At 47.1% G+C, this 19232-nt stretch overlaps 1 protein-coding gene and 1 long non-coding RNA gene across 7 annotated transcripts in view; one reads left to right on the forward strand and one right to left on the reverse strand.

Annotated features, from left to right (window-relative positions):
* The window catches only part of HSDL1 (hydroxysteroid dehydrogenase like 1), a 393114-nt gene that overhangs the window by 318893 nt on the left and 54989 nt on the right, over positions 1–19232 (reverse strand). For all 6 annotated transcript variants that reach the window (XM_033941271.1, XM_033941274.1, XM_033941270.1 and 3 more), the window contains exon 2: positions 18077–18305. In XM_033941271.1, the coding sequence (XP_033797162.1) occupies positions 18077–18305 (229 nt within the window). The remainder of the gene's footprint in view (positions 1–18076; positions 18306–19232) is intronic.
* Positions 125–17396, forward strand: LOC117359100. Its single transcript, XR_004539154.1, has 4 exons — positions 125–289; positions 1540–1640; positions 1732–1822; positions 16545–17396. It is a non-coding gene; the product is annotated as an uncharacterized LOC117359100 (long non-coding RNA).

A 19232-nucleotide genomic window follows, 5' to 3' on the forward strand; every position in this document is an offset into this window, starting at 1 on the left:
TTACAGGATTTCCCCAATGAATATGCATGAGATCGATTTGCATGCGCTGCTTTCAATGCATATTCATTGAGGAAATCCTGAAAACCCGACTGGAATACGGCTCTCAAGGATTGGAGTTGCCTACCCTTGCTTTAATATAATGTTCAACATATCCAAAACATATAATGCCTCACTCATTTCTGTCCATTATATAATAGGTGGAGGATTTGAAAAAAAAAAGTGCGAGAACTCAGGCTCCACCATCCTACATGGGTTCGTTCAGTGTGCCAGAATTTGGATAATACTCCAGGTATGTTACAGTAACCTAAAGGTGAGGTGTAAGGTGTGCAGTCATAATATCTCTTTGGACTAATAATTTTTTTTAAGCATTAACAGTTCTTCATTCCATACATATACTTCTGACACTACATGCATTTATTTATTCAGATGACAGTGAAGAGGAGGAAGAAGATGCTGCCGCTGCCCCTATCCCCCGCAGATGCCCCACTTCCCAACCCCTTTCCACCTCCGCCCAGTCCCGTCCCGTCCCACTTCCCCCCACCGATGCCCTCGACCACCCTCATCCAAGAAACCCCTAAGAAAATGCCCTAAACCCAGCCCTGCCCCTTCAATTCACAATGCCCAGTTCGCCCTCCTTCCCACACCCTACCCCCGTTTCACCATTTGAATTTTCCCCCACAATCGTCCTTCCACCCTCAGTACTCCCTCAGCCCTCCCACATCCCTCCAGCTGCCCTCCCTCATCCCCCATTCTCGAACAGTTCAATGAGCTCTCTGTGGAGAGTGGTAAGTGTTCCGATATTTTGACTATGTAAATTGTCTTTTCAATTTCCAACTTCTTATATATTGCAATTTCCAATTGCAGATATATTGGCATCCCCCTCCTCTCGCATGCTATCCTGTTTCAACCCCTCACCCCATTCAAAGCCCCACCCGGTGTCCCACCTTTTCTACCCCCATCCACCGCTCCACCCGGGATTTTAGGACCAACCCCTCACCAACAACCACCCCTGTTGCACCAACCACTATTGTGGCTCACACTGCCACAAACAGATCCTCCACCCAATTCAGTAACAGCGGAGGACATCCCTAAATGCGGGTGTGGGAACCATTCAGGACCTCTCTCAGGATGCAGTCCGAGCAGTCCAGAACATCACAGGGGCACTACAGAACATCATGGACAAACTTGGTTGTGCCCCTCCCACCCCGTGAATGTCACCCGCTGTTACTGAGGGAGCTGCACCCTCTTCCCTACCCACCCCTCCTTCCTTGCCCCTCCACACTCCCCCTCCTGCCCATACCCCTCCTGGAAAAAAACAAAAAAATTTTAAAAAACAAGTCCCACCCCTCCTTCCTTCCCCCTCCACATCCATTCCCCACCCTTTCTCACATAAAGCCATCAAGTTTCCAGCATCAGGACTCGCCTGCTTCCTACCGTCTCATCGGATCTCCAATCCTCCTGTGTTTGTCTCTCTCTCTCTCTCCCGGTCCCAGACTAGTGCTTCCTATCCCTCACAACTGTGCTTTCTTTCCCCTCCAGCCTCCTGTGTTGCAGCTGCACTCACTGCTACCTTAACAATCTGGTCTCCAGCATCAGGACTCGCCTGCTTCCTACCCTCTCTTTGGATCTCCAATCCTCCTGTGAGTGTCTCTCTCTCTGTCTCTCTTTCTCTATCCCGGTCCCAGACTGGTGCTTCCTATCCCTCACAACTGTGCTTTCTTTCCCCTCCAGCCTCCTGTGTTGCAGCTGTACTCACTGCTACCTCAACAATCTGGTCTCCAGCATCAGGATTCGCCTGCTTCCTACCATCTCCAATCCTCCTGTGAGTGTCTCTCTCTCTCTCTCATAAAAACATAAGCAATGCCTCCGCTGGGTCAGACACAGCCCTTCTGCACCGGGGTTTGTAAATTCTTCCATATCCCTCTGTGACAAGCCTCGGGAATGCAGGATTGTCACACCAGGTATGGATGAACCTGTAAGCCCATCCTGTGGAGGTGGGCAGCTACCACCACCATCACCTTGGTGAACATGTGAGGCGCTGTCGCTAGCCCAAAGGGGAGGGCCAAGAACTGGTAATGGTTTTCCAGATCATAAAACATTAGGAACTTTCTGTGGTCCAGAAATATAGAAATATGCAAATCCAATGTCAGATCCAGAGAGGCTAGGAACTCCCCTGACACAACCACTTCTATGACAGATCAAACTGTCTCCATGTGAAAGCGTGGAACTTTGAGCACTGCATTGATGTAAGATCCAGAACGGGTCTCCAATCGTTTGAGCCTTTAGAAACATAGAAATAGACGGCAGATAAGGGACACGGCCCATCAAGTCTGCCCATTCCAGTGACCCTCCCTATCTATCTTTGCGGATAGATCCCACATGTCTATCCCATCTGGCCTTAAAATCTGACACACTGCTGGCCTCAATAACCTGAAGTGGAAGACTATTCCAGCGATCAACCACCCTTTCAGTGAAGAAGAACTTCCTAGTGTCACTGTGCAGTTTCCCGCCCCTGATTTTCCACGAATGCCCCCTTGTTGCCGCGGGACCCTTGAAGAAGATGTCTTCTTCCACCTCGATGCGGCCCGTGAGATACTTGAATGTCTCGATCATATCTCCCCTATCTCGACGTTCCTCGAGTGAGTAGAGTTGCAATTTCCCTAACCGCTCCTCGTTCGGGAGCTCCTTGAGTCCCGAGACCATCCTGGTGGCCATTCTCTGGAACGATTCCAGTCTCAGCACATCCTTGTGGTAATGTGGCCTTCAGAATTGCACACAGTACTCCAGGTGCGGTCTCACCATGGATCTATACAGTGGCATAATGACTTCAGGTTTACGGCTGACGAAGCTCCTGCGTATGCAACCTATGATTTGCCTTGATTTAGATGAAGCTTGCTCCACTTGGTTTGCAGACTTCATGTCTTCCCTGACAATCACCCCTAAGTCTCTTTCTGCTTCAGTTCTTGTCAGGATCTCGCCATTTAGGGTGTAAATCTTGCATGGATTTTGGCTTCCCAGGTGCATGACTTTGCATTTTTTGGCATTGAAACTGAGTTGCCAGGAACTAGACTAGTGCTCCAGCAGCAGTAAGTCATGCACCATATCGTCTGCCATTGCTTTTTTGTCTGTTGTGCTTTTGCTCACTACATTGCTCAGTTTGGCATCATCGGCGAATAATGTTATTCTACCTCGGAGCCCTTCTGTCAAGTCTCTTATATAGATGTTGAACAAGATTGGGCCCAGGACGGAGCCTTATGGCACTCCACTTATCACCTCCGACATTTCGGAGGGGGTGCCATTCACCACCACCCTCTGAAGCCTACCTCCAAGCCAGTTCCCAACCCATTTGGTTAATGTGTCACCCAAACCTAAAGAACTCATCTTGCTCAGCAACCTGCGATGTGGCACGCTATCAAATGCTTTGCTGAAATCCAGGTAGACGATGTCCAGGGACTCACCACGATGAAGTATAAGGAGTATGTGACCAAGCCCGAATCTTCGGGCTTTACAGGCTCTATTGCTTGAATATCTGGCAGCCTCCACCCTACCTGTCTTTTCTGGTTGCCCTGCTGGGAAGTCCACAAACCAGTCTGTTAAGGGCTGGGCAAATTCGAGCTTGTATCTACTCTGAATGATTTCCAGTTCCCAACAGTCCAATAATATCTGTGCCCAGGCTGCATGTAGTCTGAGAGCTGCCCCCTTATCTTGAATGGAACCACTCTGGACCTGGCGTCATTGTGACTTTTAGGAGGTTAAAGCAGGATGAGAACTGGTATCTGCCACATAATCCACTCTGCTGGGGTAAAGGCTCATTGCTCACCAGCTCAAGACTCTGCAACCTGGTATGACAGGCCCAGGTCATAAAGGAAGCTACTGTGGCCACATTGATTCCTAAGGACAAAGCCTTGAACTGTCTTTTGAGAATTACATCAACTCTGCAATTCTGCATATCCTTGTACACATGTATTTGGTAATATGCGCTATCAAGGAATCCACCTTGGGTAGAGCAAACAGCTGATGACACTTTTGTGCCATCAGATACAGCCAAGTCATAGTCCTGGCTACTTTAAGGGATCCTTCAGGAGCATCAAGATGCCAGGGAAATGTAGAAGACTGGGCCCTCACTCCATTCATAATAGAGGAGGGAGCCAAGGGGACCTGATGGGATTCCAAATTTAACTCTCAAAGCGAATCCAAGTTTCCAAGTTTTATTAAAATTTGATTAAATGCCTATCATGAATTCTAAGTGTTTTATAATAATAAAAGAGGGAGCACAATCAAAAGACTAATTTAAACATAACATAATATTGATGTACAATTAAACAAGAGGTAAGTAGGGAAACTACAATAATTAAAAGGAAAACAGACAATGATGGAGAAAATGAAAGCATTTTAATCCTCCTTTGAATTTGTCCAGATTTTGCTCTGCCCTAATATTAGTTGGCAGTGAATTCCAGATCATGGGAGCCATAATTGAGAAAATAGTAGCCCGACAACTGCTAATCATCTTTAATGAGGGCACGTGGAATAGATGTTGGGTGGTGGATCTTAGGGTTCTAGGAGGATCGAATGGAATGAGAAGTTTATCGATAAAGCAATGTTACTTACCGTAACAGTTGTTATCCAGGGACAGCAGGCAGCTATTCTCACTAATGAGTGACGTGATCCAACGGAGCTCCGATGCGGACGCTTCACAAGCAATCTTGCTTGAAGAAAACTCGAAGTTTCGAGTCGCCCGCACCGCGCATGCGCGAGTGCCTTCTCGCCCGATGCACTGGGCGTGTCTCCTCAGTTCAGATAGCTAGCAGAGAAGCCAACCCAGGGGAGGAGGGTGGGACGTGAGAATAGCTGCCTGCTGTCCCTGGATAACAACTGTTACGGTAAGTTACATTGCTTTATCCCAGGACAAGCAGGCAGGTATTCTCACTAATGGGTTACCTCCAAGCTAACCATAGTGGGATGGTGGGAGAGTTGGCAACTTAGGAGAATAAATTTTGCAATATTGTTTGGCCAAACTGTCCATCCCATCTGGAGAAAATATCCAGGCAATAGTGAAAAGTGAAGGTATGAACCGAGGACCAAGTGGCAGCTTTACAAATCTCCTCAATCGGTGTCGATCTGAGGAAAGCTACAGAAGCTGCCATAGCTCTGACCTTATGGGCTGTGATTTTTTGTCAAGGGGCAATACAGCCTGGGCATAGCAGAATGAGACGCAAGCCGCCATCCAGTTGGAGATGGTGCGCTTGGAAACGGGGCGTCCCAACTTATTCGGATCAAAGGAGATGAAAAGTTGGGGAGCAGTTCTGTGAGGCTTGGTGCGTTCTAGGTAGAAAGCCAAAGCACGCTTATAGTCCAGAGTATGAAGAGCAGATTCTCCAGGGTGAGAGTGTGGCTTCAGAAAGAACACTGGCAGAACGATGGATTGGTTAAGATGAAATTCCGAGACAACTTTCGGGAGAAATTTCGGATGGGTGCAGAGAACCACCTTGTCATGATGGAAGACTGTAAAAGGTGGGTCCGCCACCAAGGCTTGGAGCTGACTCGTCGAGCAGAAGTGAGGCCAGTGAGAAACACCACTTTCCAAGTGAGGTACTTCAGATTAGCCTTGTGAAGAGGTTCAAATGGAGGTTTCATAAGCTGTGAAAGGACAACATTGAGGTCCCAAACCACTGGAGGCGGTTTGAGGGGAGGATTGACAAGGAAAAGTCCTTTCATGAATCTGGAAACCACAGGATGAGCAGACAGAGGTTTCCCTTGAAGAGGCTGATGGAAAGCAGCGATTGCACTGAGGTGGACTCGTATGGAGGAAGACTTGAGGCCAGACTGAGACAGGTGCAAAAGGTAGTCCAAAACTGAAGGCAAGGAGGAGTGTTGAGGCTCCTGATGCTGAGAAACACACCAAACAGAGAATCTAGTCCATTTTTGGTGGTAGCATTGTCTGGTAGCAGGTTTCCTTGAAGCTTCCAAGACATCCCTCACAGTTTGGGAGAACTGTAGAGGGGTTATGTTGAGAGGAACCAAGCTGTCAGGTGTAGGGACTGCAGGTTGGGGTGAAGTAGAGATTCCTGATGCTGTGTAAGCAGAGATGGAAAAACTGGTAGAGGATATGGCTCCCTGCTGCTGAGTTGAAATAGAAGGGAGTACCAAGGTTGTCTGGGCCACCGTGGAGCAATCAGGATCATGGTGGCATGGTTTGACTTCAGCTTGACCAGAGTCTTTTGAATGAGAGGAAATGGAGGAAATGCATATAGAAAGCGATTCGTCCAGTCCAGGAGGAATGCATCTGCCTCGAGGCGCTGAGGGGAGTGGAGAAGTGAGGCAGTTTGAAGTTGTGGGGGGCTGCAAAGAGGTCTATCTGAGGCGTTCCCCACAGGGAGAAGATGTGATGAAGAGGCGTGGAGTTGAGGGTCCACTTGTGAGGTTGTAGAAGACGGCTCAAGCTGTCTGAAAAGGCATTGTCCGCCCCCTGAATGTAGACTGCTCTGAGAAAGGTGTTGTTGCGAGTCGCCCAATCCCACACTTTCAGAGCTTCCTGGCAGAGGGAGGCCGATCCCTTGCCTCCCTGCTTGTTCACATAGTACATGGCAACCTGGTTGTCTGTGCGAATGAGGACAACCTGGTCGCAAAGAAGATGTTGAAAGGTCTGGAGAGCGTTGAAGATCACTCTGAGTTCTAGGAGATTGATGTGGCACTGGCGGTCCGTGCTGGTCCAATGACCCTGGGTGCAGAGGCCATCCAGATGAGCCCCCCAAGCATAAGTCGACAAGTCGGTCGTGAGGACTTTCTGATGGTGGGGGGTTTGGAACAACAAGCCTCTGGAGAGATTGGAGGATAGCATCAACCAGCGAAGAGACTGTTGCAGAGCAGGAGTGACCTGGATGTGTTGAGTCAGAGGGTCGGACATCTGGGACCACTGAGACGTCCTGAGGTGAAGTCTGGCAAACAGAGTCACATGCACTGAAGAGGCCATGTGGCCTAGCAGGACCATCATCTGTCTCGCCGAGATGGAAGGGCGAGAGGACACTGAATGGCAGAGGTGAAGAAGAGCCTCCATGCGTGAGGGAGGGAGGAACGAACGCTCGGAGTTGGGTAGTATCCAGGATCGCCCTGATGAAGGGGAGAGACTGGGAGGGCTGTAAGTGGGATTTTGGGAAGTTTATCTCGAATCCCAGATGTTGCAAAAAAACAAATTGTCTTCTGGGTCGCGAGGGCGACTCCCTGAGATGTGGAATCCTTGATGAGCCAGTCGTCCAGGTAAGGGAACACCTGGAGGCCGTGGTTCCTGAGTGCTGCAGCTACCACTACCAGGCACTTGGTGAAGACTCTGGGGGATGAGGCCAGGCCAAGGGAAGCACTCGGTATTGAAGATGAAGATGTCCCATCCGGAATCTGAGGAATTGGCGTGAGGCCGGATGAATGGGGATGTGAGTGTAGGCCTCCTTCAGATCCAGAGAGCATAACCAGTCGTTCTGTTCGATGAGGGGATACAGGGATGCCAAGGTCAACATGCGAAAATTTTCCTTGACCAGAAACTTGTTGAGCACCCTGAGGTCCAAAATGGGTAGCAGATCGCCCGTCTTCTTCGGCACAAGGAAGTACCGGGAATAAAACCCCTTGTTCTGTTGGTCCCGAGGGACCGGTTTGACCGCCCCGAGCTGCAGCAAGGCCTGGGCTTCCTGAAGAAGGAGGGTGGTCTGCGTCAAGTTGGAAGGATACTCTCTTGGAGGATGTTCCGGAGGGACCTGGTGGAATTGAAGGGAGTATCCCTCCTTGACGATGGAGAGGACCCAGAGGTCGGTGGTGATAGTCGTCCATCGATGGAAAAAATGGTGGGTGCGACCTCTGATAGGTGGAGTTGCTGAAGAAGGTAGAACGACCGAGGTTATGCTCTCTTTGAGACAGTCAAAAGGGCTGAGGAGCTTTAGGAACAGCAGATGGTTGAGGCTTTTGCTGATGCTTCTGCGGGTGCTGCCTCTTCACAGGCTACCGGATGGGGGGAGCCTGTTTCGGAGGGTAACATCGCTGGTAGATCAGCAGTGGGCGTGATTGACGAGAAGGAGCAGGCCTGGGCTTCGGACGCAGGATGGACTGGAATGACTTCTCGTGGTCCGAAAGCTTCTTGGTTACAGCCTCGATGGACTCATCAAAGAGGTCAGTGCCAGCGCATGGAACATTGGCAAGCCTGTCCTGGAAGTTGGGGTCCATGTCGATTGTCCTCAGCCACGCCAACCGGCACATAGCCACCGAGCATGCTGCGGCCCGAGCCACGAGCTCAAAGGCATCGTAGGAGGACTGCATAAGCTGCACCCGGAGCTGGGATAACGAAGCCAGCGCCTCCTGGTACTCGAATTGTGCCCCAGTATTCACGTAGGGCATGAATTTCTGGAGTACGGATAGAAGGAACTCCAAATATGTTGTGAAGTGGAAGTTGTAATTCAGGACTCTCGAGGCCATCATGGAGTTCTGGTAAACTCTCTTGCCGAACCGGTCCATGGTCTTTCCCTCTCTACCAGGTGGAACGGAGGCGTAGACCTGGGAGGGGTGGGACCGCTTCAGTGAGAACTCCACTAGCAGGGATTGGTGGGAGAGCTGAGAGCCGTCGAACTCCTTGCGATGAACAGTGTGGTATCTGGTGTCCAACTTACCCGGCACTGCAGGGATCGAATAAGGTGTCTCAAGGCACCGTGCAAAGGTCTGGTCCAGTAGCTTGTGTAAGGGAAGCTTTAGGGACTCCGCTGGTGGTTGAGGGAGGCACATAGTCTCCAGGTATTCTTTCGAGAATTTGGACCCCGTATCCAGGGGGATGTCCATGTCCTCAGCCATCTGTCAAAGGAACGAGGAGGACAGTTGGTCGGCTGTTGCAGGGCCTCGAGACGGGCTCGATGAGGTTGATGCCTCTGGATCCAATGAGGACAGGGATCGAGATGGTGAGAGAGATCCCATTGTGTCCTCGAGCTCTGGCATCAGTGGAGTAGTAGTCGGTGGCGAATACTCCAGGTATGCTTGTTTCCGATGAGGCGAGGCCTGCCTGGACGAGTGCCTCGAGGAGCGATGCGGGCTGTGCCGCGAGGTCGGCCTTGATGGGTGAGGCGAGTAAGTCTTCGCTGAGGCCCCCAGGTAGTGGATGGGGCTGGAAGCGGTGGATTGAAGCAGGGGCGGTTGCCGTAAAGGCTCGAAACCCATCAGGGTGATCGGTTCCAATGGAGGCACTCGCAAAGACTCTGCTCCTTGCATCAAGTGAATCGGCTCCAACGGAGGCACTCGCAAAGACTCTGCTCCTTGCATCGAGTGAATCGGCTCCAACGGGGGCACTCGCAAAGACTCTGCTCCTTGCATCGAGTGCATCGGCTCCAGTGGAGGCATGGGCAAAGACTCTGCTCCTTGCGATGCATGCATTGTTGCCAGACTAGACACTCGCAGAGACTCTGCTCCATGTTGAGAGTGTGTTCCCCGCTGAGGCACTGGAGGGGGCTCGACCTCGCGGGAGGCCTCCACGTGCCCAGGCTGGATTTGGGAAAGAAGTTGAGGCCCGATCGTGGTAAAGAGCTCGATGAATTGCTTCTGTAGCATGGTCTGGAACGAGGCCGGCAAGGATGGATCCGCATCTGAAATGGGACCACCTGCGCGGGCCTTGCGCTCCCTCGGAGCAGTGTGTGAGTGCTTGGACTTCGAAGCCTTGGGCACTTTTAACACTACTGGGGGAATGGGCTGCTGGGCTACCTGACCTGAGGAGGTTGAGGAAGGCATCGCAGCAGGCGCCGGAGTCTGAGCCGGGACAAACGAGGCGGGCTTGGTGAGACTCGGCGCCGCAGAGGTGGTAGGCTGTGGAGTTGCGGATGATGTCGAAGGCAAAGGTCCCTTCGTGTTCGACGGCTCCGTCGAGGACTCCATGAACAGCGATTCCCACAGGACGCAACGGCACTTGAAAGCACGTGCGGTGAGTGTGGAGCAAGGCCGGCATGATTTCGGAAGATGTTCAGGCCCGACACACCGAACACAGCATCGATGAGGGTCATAAGAACATAAGCATCGCCTCTACTGAGTCAGACCACAGGTCCATCATGCCCAGCAGTCCGCTCCCGCGGCGGCCCCCCAGGTCAAATGACCTGTAAGTCATCTATTACTCTAAAGCATTCCGTATTGCATATTTGTACCCCTCAATCCCTGTTAGCGAAATCGCGCGCTGGCACTTGTTACACTTTTTAAAACCGGTGATAGGCCGGGACATAGGCTGAAAAAGCTCCACCGCAAGATCGAAGCCGCGGGGCTGCGGCCATGTGGCCTGCCCGGTCGAACGGAACAAAGAAATTTTTTTTTTTTTAAACAATAAAACACAACGAAAATCAGTGATTAAGATCAAATAAAACCAAAACCGCGGATTTAGAAGGCACAAGTGAAGAAACCGCGCAGAGTTGAAGACGGCTCTGCGGAAAAGTAAGAACTGAGGAGACACGCCCGGTGCATCGAGCGAGAAGGCACTTGCGCATGCGCGGTGCAAGCGACTCGAAACTTCGAGTTTTCTTCAAGCAAGACTGCTTGTGAAGCGTCCGCATCAGGGCTCCGTTGGATCACGTCACCCATTAGTGAGAATACCTGCCTGCTTGTCCTGGGATAAAGGCAGGTTCCTTGGTTTTTTGGGTTTTGAATATTAGGACAGTGATTTTATAAATTATTCTGTGAGGTATTGGAAGCAATTAATTGAAGGCATCTACTATCTTTCTGACATATACCTTTGTATAACGAGTTGCAGTAGTCAATTTTAGATATGATGAGAGAGTGAATCAATATGTTTAGAGATTGAGGATCCAGGATGCTAGCTAAAGATCTAATCATTCTAAGTTTATAGAAGCAATTTTTAACTACTGCACCGATTTGAGGACGATAAGTTAATTTACATCCAAGATTTTGACTGAATTCACTGATTTGATTGGAGTGCTTTCGATGGATAAAGGAGATACAAGTTGAATATTATCTTTCCATGGAAAGAGAAGATAGTTTGTTTTAGAAATACTGAGAGAGAGCATTTTTTCGCTTAGCCAATGTCTGATACTATCTAATTTTGAGTTTATGGTGTTGATGTCCTTGGTGGTGGTAGGATCGATAGGGTGAATAATCTGTATATCATCAGCGTATGCAAAAGCAGTGAAATAAGATCCAACAAAGTTGAGGGTTTGGACAAATGGAGGACCATGGGATCATCCACTTGATTGAGAGCCACCAGGAAGTCTAAGGTACATGCACTGGTCTGTGACCCAGCATCTCTTGACAGTGAGGGTGTGCCCTGAGACAGTAAGAGCACAGTAAGAGACCCTTCATTCTCTGAATCTTCCTGAAAAAGGTCTCCTAGATCCTGGCCTGCTGAAGCCAGAGAGGCAGTCACACCCTGGGAGCCCTTTTCCCCCTCGTGCACCTTCAGAAGCGCTGTCACATTTCCCTTTGAAAGTTCAGCTGTCCTGAAAAGCTTTCTATATCAAAGTAACAAATTCTGGAGAAAATGCTGTTATAGGCAGTGCTGAGTCTCCTGTAGAGGACTCCAGCTTACGTCTCTTGGGCTCCGTGCTCCTGCATTTAGGACAACCACTATTCCAGGGCTCTAAAAAGAATATAGCCCCAACCAACAGGCTTCTTGCCTGGTCTTTGGCCCTATACAGCAAAGGGGAGGCTAAGACGACCACTCTTGCCCTCCCTTCAAGTGTTATTTGACATGTGGTGCAAGAGCACTCTTCAGGCACCCATCCTGCACAAATCTGGCATGAATTAGGGTCAAAATAGTCTGAGGACTCAATTCCTGCCAGTTTTGAGGCAAAATGAGATGATTTGGAGCGTCTGGAGAAATTTGGGGAAAAACCCCCCGAGAAATCCAAGATGGCCACTGTGGCAGCATTCTGGTGTCAACAAACGGCTCTAAAATGCTGAACTAAATTTTTTTTTTTTTTTTTAAACCCAGCAATTTTAGGATTTTAAAGTTGGGGGAATATCAGGGAACAGGCAGAATCCTTTAAATTTAACATTTACAGAACCCCCAACTCCCTTATTTTCCTCATAGCCTTACTCACTGTGACCTGTGCTGGTAATGTGCTGCAGTTTGCCTTAGCTCCAAAGGTACCATATTTTTTGCTCCATAAGATGCACTTTTTTCCCACCCCCAAAGTGGGTAGAAATCTCAGTGCGTCTTATGAAGCAAAGGTACAAATTTTGTTACCCCGCCGCATCACTTTTTTAAACCCACCCACCTGCTGCCGCCACCGCATCACCTTTTTTAAAAAACACCCACCCCGCCCGTCTGTCTGTCATCATTGTCCCCCCTTGTCGTTGTCCCCTCTTTTTAACCTGGTGGTCCAGCGTGTATCCTTCATCTTATTTCCTGGCCTGCGGCGCAGAGATCAGCAGCAGGACATCAGGAACAAGCTTTACGCTCTCCTGCTCAGCCCTGCACTGCTTTCCGAATGGCTGCTGTAGGTTCTCGTGGAACTCGCAAGAACTTTCGGCAGCCATTCGGAAAGCAGCATGGGGCCAAGCGAGAGAGCGTAAAGCTTGCTCCTGACATCCGCGCTGATCTTTACACCGCTGGCCAGGAAATAAGTAGGAGCCCCCGAGCACTGTCTGCAAGGTAGGTGCCGCGACAGGAAGGGAAGGAAGCCGGCTGGAGCTTCTGGGTCCACAAGCAAGGGAGGTGGGCTGGAGCCGACAGACCCATAAGCAGAGGATGGGTGGACAGGATTAAAAAAGGTACAGGAGGTTGCTGGCTGGCTGGCTTGGTGCTGGCTGGCTGGCCTGGAGCTAGCTGGCTGGCCTGAGGTTAGCTGGCTGGCTTGAGGCAGGCTGGCTGGCTTGGGGCTGGCTGGCCTGGGGCTGGCTGGCTGGTTTGGGGCTGGCTGGTGGGTGAGCTAGCTGGTTTGGGGCTGGCTGGCCTGGGGCTGGCTGGCTGGCCGGCCGGCCGGCTGGCGGGCTGACTGGCTTAGGGCAGGCTGGCAAGCTGGCTGGGAGCGGGCTGGCTTAAGATACCAAACTCAAGCACAATATTACAAAAATAAAATAAACGAGACAAAGAAAAAATATTAAGCCTCTCGCATCCAAACAGCAAACAATTCTTCTATAATAATAATAATAATAATAATAACTTTATTTTTCTATACCGCCGTAGTCAGGTGACTTCTAGGCGGTTTACAATGTAAGAAGGCATTCAGCGAATAACAAGCGGACTCAATACAATACAGTAGGTCAACATACAATACAATACAATGAGTCTGTATACAATATAGTACCGTACAATACTACTAGTTTAAATACAGTACAATATAATAAGTCTGAATACTATATAATACATAAGTCTAAGTACAATACAGTACCTGAGATTAAATACAGTACCATACAATAATTCAATATGATATGATGCAATGTGATGCAATATGATGCAATCGTGTAGATCGTGTAGAAGGGGAAAGTTACATATAGATTGGGATCCATGGGTCATGGGTATCTGAGTATATCTTTAGAATTTCCATTTGGATTGGAGTTCTATGGGTAGCGAATAACTGAATATATGAGGAGCATCTTGAGAGAAGAAGAAAGGCGTTTACAGGGAGGGGAGTCCTAGTGAAGGGAGGGGACAGATTTATTCAATGAATTTTGCGAATAGGGCGGTTTTGATCGATTTGCGGAATGCACTGTAAGACAGTATTTTCTATTTTAAAATCTTTAATGACATTTAAACCCCATTCAGCACAGGGTGTAATTAGTGCTCTAACTGCTCAAGATCTGGTTAACTCTTTTGTAGAGAAAATCCAAGGGATCAGGAAAAAATTCTCAGACACTTTAACACCGGAGCCCGATTATTCTATCTCAGATTTCAAAATGTTCTCATTTTGCACCACTTATACTCTCTGATTTGCAGACTATTCCTTTCATTGAATGTGAAGGGTAATGATGCAGATTCACTTCTTCTACATATTTTGAAAAAATTCTTTAATATTTTCAGTAAATACATTAAAAAAAAATAATGTCTACCTCCTTAGAGAAAGGGATTATTCCCCAAAAAAGGAAACATTCAACTATTCATCCAATAACTAAAGATCCAAAAGGGAATTTGAACGACCCTAATTTCCGACCAATTGCAAAAATACCTTTTGTAGCAAAAATGATGGAAAAAATAGTTTTAAATCAGGTGTCAGAATTTTTTGAGAAAACATCAAACAGGCTTTCGACAACATCATTCGACCGAACACTCTCTAATTGGCCTGACATCCTCTGTTCTCTATTTTTGGGATCATCACCAATCGGTTCTTCTTATATCCCTTGACACTAGCTTTCGACACTATAGACCACCATCTTCTTCTAAGTAGACTCGGATCATTGGGAATAACTGATGTTCTCCAAAGGTTTCAGTCCTATTTTTAAGAACGATCTTCAAAAGTGACATTTAATAATTCATCCTCAAATACAATTGCAACTAGTTTTAGGATCCCGCAAGGATCAATCTTATCTCCCTTATTGTTCAATGTATTTTTGGCTCCTCTGTTAACCCTTAGCCAATCAATTGGGTTCACACCATTTGCCTACGCTGATGATGTCCAACTTTTGTATCCCTGGGATCCAAGCTCAGCCGAAGAAATTTCAGCAGTTAATATAAAATTGTCGAAAATATTAAAATGGTTACATGACAAACAACTTGACCCTTAACACATCTAAAACAGAGGTTATGCTATTCCCATGTAGGGAGGGACAGAAATTAGGAGCGAGCATAAACATCAATAAAAGTACGCTTAAAGAAGTCACCAAGGTAAAGATACTCAGGGTCTTTTTGGACCAAAAATTGAATTATCATGATCAAATAAGTTCACTTGTCTGGAATTGTTTCTATAGGTTAAGGTTAATAAGATCACTATCCGCATTTCTGGATGAAGCATCTCTGAACATTTTAATAAACTCGTTAGTCATATCAAAAATTGACTACTGCAACGCTTTGTACAAGGGAATAACCTTAAAAGAAATACATAGATTACAAATCCTACAAAACACAGCAATAAAAATAATTACTAAAAAGAAAAAAAATTTGATCCTATGACTCCCCTTCTGAAGGAAAAGCATTGGTTACATGTGAATTACATATAAAATAATAGAATTACCGTATTTTCACGCATATAACACGCGCGTTATACACGATTTTACAAACCGTGCATAACCATGCGCATTCTACGCGTGAGCGCATTGTACACATTTTTTTTTACATAGTTCTCCCCCCCCCCCCGACGTCCGATTCACCCCGCAGGACCGCTCGCACCCCCACCCCGAAGGACCGCTCGCACTCGCATTTGCATCCGCACCCCCACCCCGAAGGACCGCTCGCACCCCCACAGCCTCCCCACCCCCCCCATCATGGAGAAGTTGCCTACCGTTGTCCTGCTGCTTCCTCTGCCAGCGGTCCGCCCCTTCTCTGAGCCCTGCATCTGCACTGCTTCCTCTTCTGGCGGTCCCGCCCGAGAAAGGACTTCAAGGGGGGACAGGACTTCAAGGAGGAAAGGAGACTTGGGGCGGCCAGAGGAGAGTCGGGGGCGGGCGAAAGGAGAGTCGGGGCAGCCAGAGGAGAGTTGGGCGGCGACGGGAGAGTCAGGGTGGCATGCGCAGTATACGGGTGTGCGCGGTATATAAAAATTTCTTTACATAAATTACAGTTTCCCGCGCGCTATACCCATGTGCGCGTTTTACATGGGTGCGCGGTATATGAGTGAAAATACGGTACATATAAAATAGCATTACTTTTTTTTTTTCACATATTTCTATTGAAAGTGAAAAAGGTCACAACCAAGCTTTGCTCCATTTTGCTCTCTTGTCCGTATGAGACCCTGGCTGGGTTCGGTTGGGGGTGTTAATGTTGTTGTGTTTTACATTTCTGATGTAGACTTTGTATTGTATCTGGTTGTGACCTTTTTCACTTTCAATAAAAATATGTTTAAAAAAAAATATATTAACGAATAAAGCTCCTGCATTTTTAGAAAGGCTTCTAATCCCTTATATTCCTACAAAATCTTTAAGATTGGAAGAGAAATCTCTCCTCTCAGTCCCTTCACCGAGACTCATTTATTCAAGGAGAGACATGATCTTTTTCGTCACGGCCCTTCAAATCTGGAATTTGCTCCCAATCAATATAAGGAAGAAAAATTACTTAGTAAGTTTAAAAGTCTCCTGAAAAGCTGGCTATTTAAGGATGCTTTTAACTGAGTTATGCAAATTTTATATATTCAGGATGTGTGTTAGAGTACTAAGTTATTATTATTATTATTACTAGTAATGCTGATAGGTGAAAATTGAGCATGTATCCTTTTCCTATTGTGTCATCACCTCACACTTTTTATTTGTTTATAAATTGCATTTAACCCTTTATTTTTTATTTTTTACCTTATGTGTTTGGTTGGTCTAAAGTTGTTTTAACCATCTGGTTTGATTAATGTGTTTTTCTTTTTTACCCCAATTTTATCATTATTTGTAAATCGCATTGAATTATGATTTGGTTCAGAATTTTTTTTTCTTGGTTTTTCCTCCTCTAGAGGTAGGTGCGTCTTATGGTCAAGTGTATCTTATGGAGTGAAAAATACGGTAGTTGTATCTGGGAGAAGAAATCGCTGCCTCAAAACTGAATGTCCTTCCAGCACTGAATCTTTGGACTGCCAATCTGACTGGTATCTGACTGAGCCTCCAGACCCCGCAGATGTGAAAATTGAGGAGGTGAAACAGAGCTGGCAGCTATGAGACCCCACTGAGCCTAAAAGCCTGCACTCAATCCCCCGCAACTCAGTAGGTGAGCAATGCTACAAGGGGACTGGTCCTAAGCTACAAAAAGGCTTCTGTAGGCTGGCCAACAGGTACCACAAGGGATCGGCTTGTCAGCTGCAAACCTCAGTCTGCTTCTCCTCCATGCAGGCAGCGCTGTATCCTCGACTAGGGAAGCTCTTAGCACCAAAATGAAGCAAAAAGACCATGAAACAAACAAACATCAAAAATAGAAATAAGCAGAGCCGATCAGAAACACTCCTTCTGGCTTATGTGCAGAAGGAAAAAACTGAAGCGAACAGCAGAGTCATCTGGTGAAGTAGGAGGGATTCAAGACAAAAACCGAAGTGGATTCCTTCTATATGACTTGCGGGCACTGGGATATTACCTGTCCGTCCAGAATGACAGACCTATTGCACTAGAACAGTGTCTCTCAAACTTTCTCAAGCCGAAGTAGTGGCCACGGCTTGAGGCACCCAGAAGTGCACGGACGTCACCGTAATTACATCAGTCATATGCGTGACATCATCACATCAACATCCACGTATGTGCAGAAGCCCTTCAGATGGGCCCTGAGACGCCAGTAGGGGATGCCAGCAGGGAAGAGGGCCGGAGAGGAGAGGCACTGGTGCCAGCTGATTGCCTACAGCAGTATTTCTCAACTACTTCAAGCTAAGTACCTCTTAAGTCTAACAAATATCAACTGAGTACCCCAACCAGACCTCCCTAGGCCCACCCAAGCTCTTCCCCAGATCCCATTCCCTTTACTAACTGTAATGCAATATTTTCCATTCATTTTTCACATACATACAATATACACAGCAGATATAAATTCTCAAAACTGACACATTTCAATCACTATATTGAAAATAAAATCATTTTAGCTTTAAAGGTGATACCGGGAGGTCAGGGGGGGAAGCCGGAGGATGTTAGAGAGAAGGGGAAAACATGCAAGCCTTCGGCGAATTGGGCAGCACTGGCGCTGTACCGTGTAGGGAAGTCAGCTGGCAGGCACTTCTCTTTCTCTTCAGTGTGCCATGGCACACTTGGAATCTCAGGAGGCATAATAGTGTGCCTCGGTACACAGTTTGAGATACACTGCACTAGAATATGGATATCCTGAAAACCCAACTGGCCAAGTGGCCCCTAAGGATTGGATTGAAAACTATTGCTCTATGCTATATATATGTACAAATATTAATGTCTACATATGAGTGTGTTTCTAAAATATTGACAATCAATATAATAAACCTAAATTTCTTAACAAAATTACATTTTAGACAGTCATTCAAGCTCAGATGGCTCATACCAGTAATTATAGCCCATTTTCCATACTGTTTGGAGAGATCTGTCTTGCTAACCAACCGAGGGATGAAATGCAGCCGGATCAGACTATAACAGTCGCATATGAGGCTAATGCTCTTTTTTGCTGTGTACCAGGCCCCAACCAAAGCCAGAGTCTCCATATAACTACTGCAGGAGCGGGATATCTCATGATACAAGAGGTAGAAACTATCCACTGCAGCCATAGCAGTTCTCTGAAAGAGAAAAAAAAACCATTGGTGACAAACACTTAAGTGTTAGCAATATAGACAATAAAAGGTAGCAGCTTAAAAATCCTTGAGATATCCAAGTTTTTACAAACACTTTCCATTTAGGCCTTGATATAGTATGCCAATGACTCCAAAGGGTTCAACAAGATAAATAAAGCAGAGAAACAACAAAAATTGTGGAACAGGAGAATGGATGTATCAGTTTGTAGTTTAGTAAGCGTCCAAACAACATAAAAGCAATATATACAGTCACATGTGACCCACTGAATAAAACCAAGCCAAATGATTTGAAAAGATTAAATTATTACCTTCTTTCTTGTAATTCCTGGACAAGTGGGTAGTCTATCCCATCTCACAAGATCTCCTGTAAGAAGCTTCATTTACACATTTTTGATGCTTCCCTCTTATCTCAGGACTGCCCTCTGACTTCCAGTTGGTACAAAAGCAGACATAGAAAAGGGATACTCCCCATGAAACAAGTCTAATCTGCTCATAGCATAAAACTGCATATCAATCATGAACAATCAAACAGGTTTCTTAAACATTATAAACCATAAAATCTGAACAGTGTGGGGCATATTAACAAAAGATCCCAGGATAAAGTACACAATAATGACAGATGTTAATCTTGGAAAGGCTGGTCAAAGAATCTGAAGTACAACTTACCAGTACTTATTGAGGCAAGCCATCATCAAATTAGTAGCTCGCAGGGCAGGTTCCAGGAATACAATGCAGATTTACAAGAAAGATTAGCAAAAGTAAGAACAGCAATGTTACTTACCGTAATAGTTGTTATCCAGGGACAGCAGGCAGCTATTCTCACTAGTGGGTGATGTCATCCGACAGAGCCCCGATACGGACATCTTGCAAGCATGTCTTGCTTGAAGAAACTCAGAAGTTTCGAGATGCCCG

This window comes from Geotrypetes seraphini, chromosome 4 (assembly GCF_902459505.1).
Source record: "Geotrypetes seraphini chromosome 4, aGeoSer1.1, whole genome shotgun sequence".
Classification (NCBI taxonomy): Eukaryota; Metazoa; Chordata; class Amphibia; order Gymnophiona; family Dermophiidae; genus Geotrypetes; species Geotrypetes seraphini.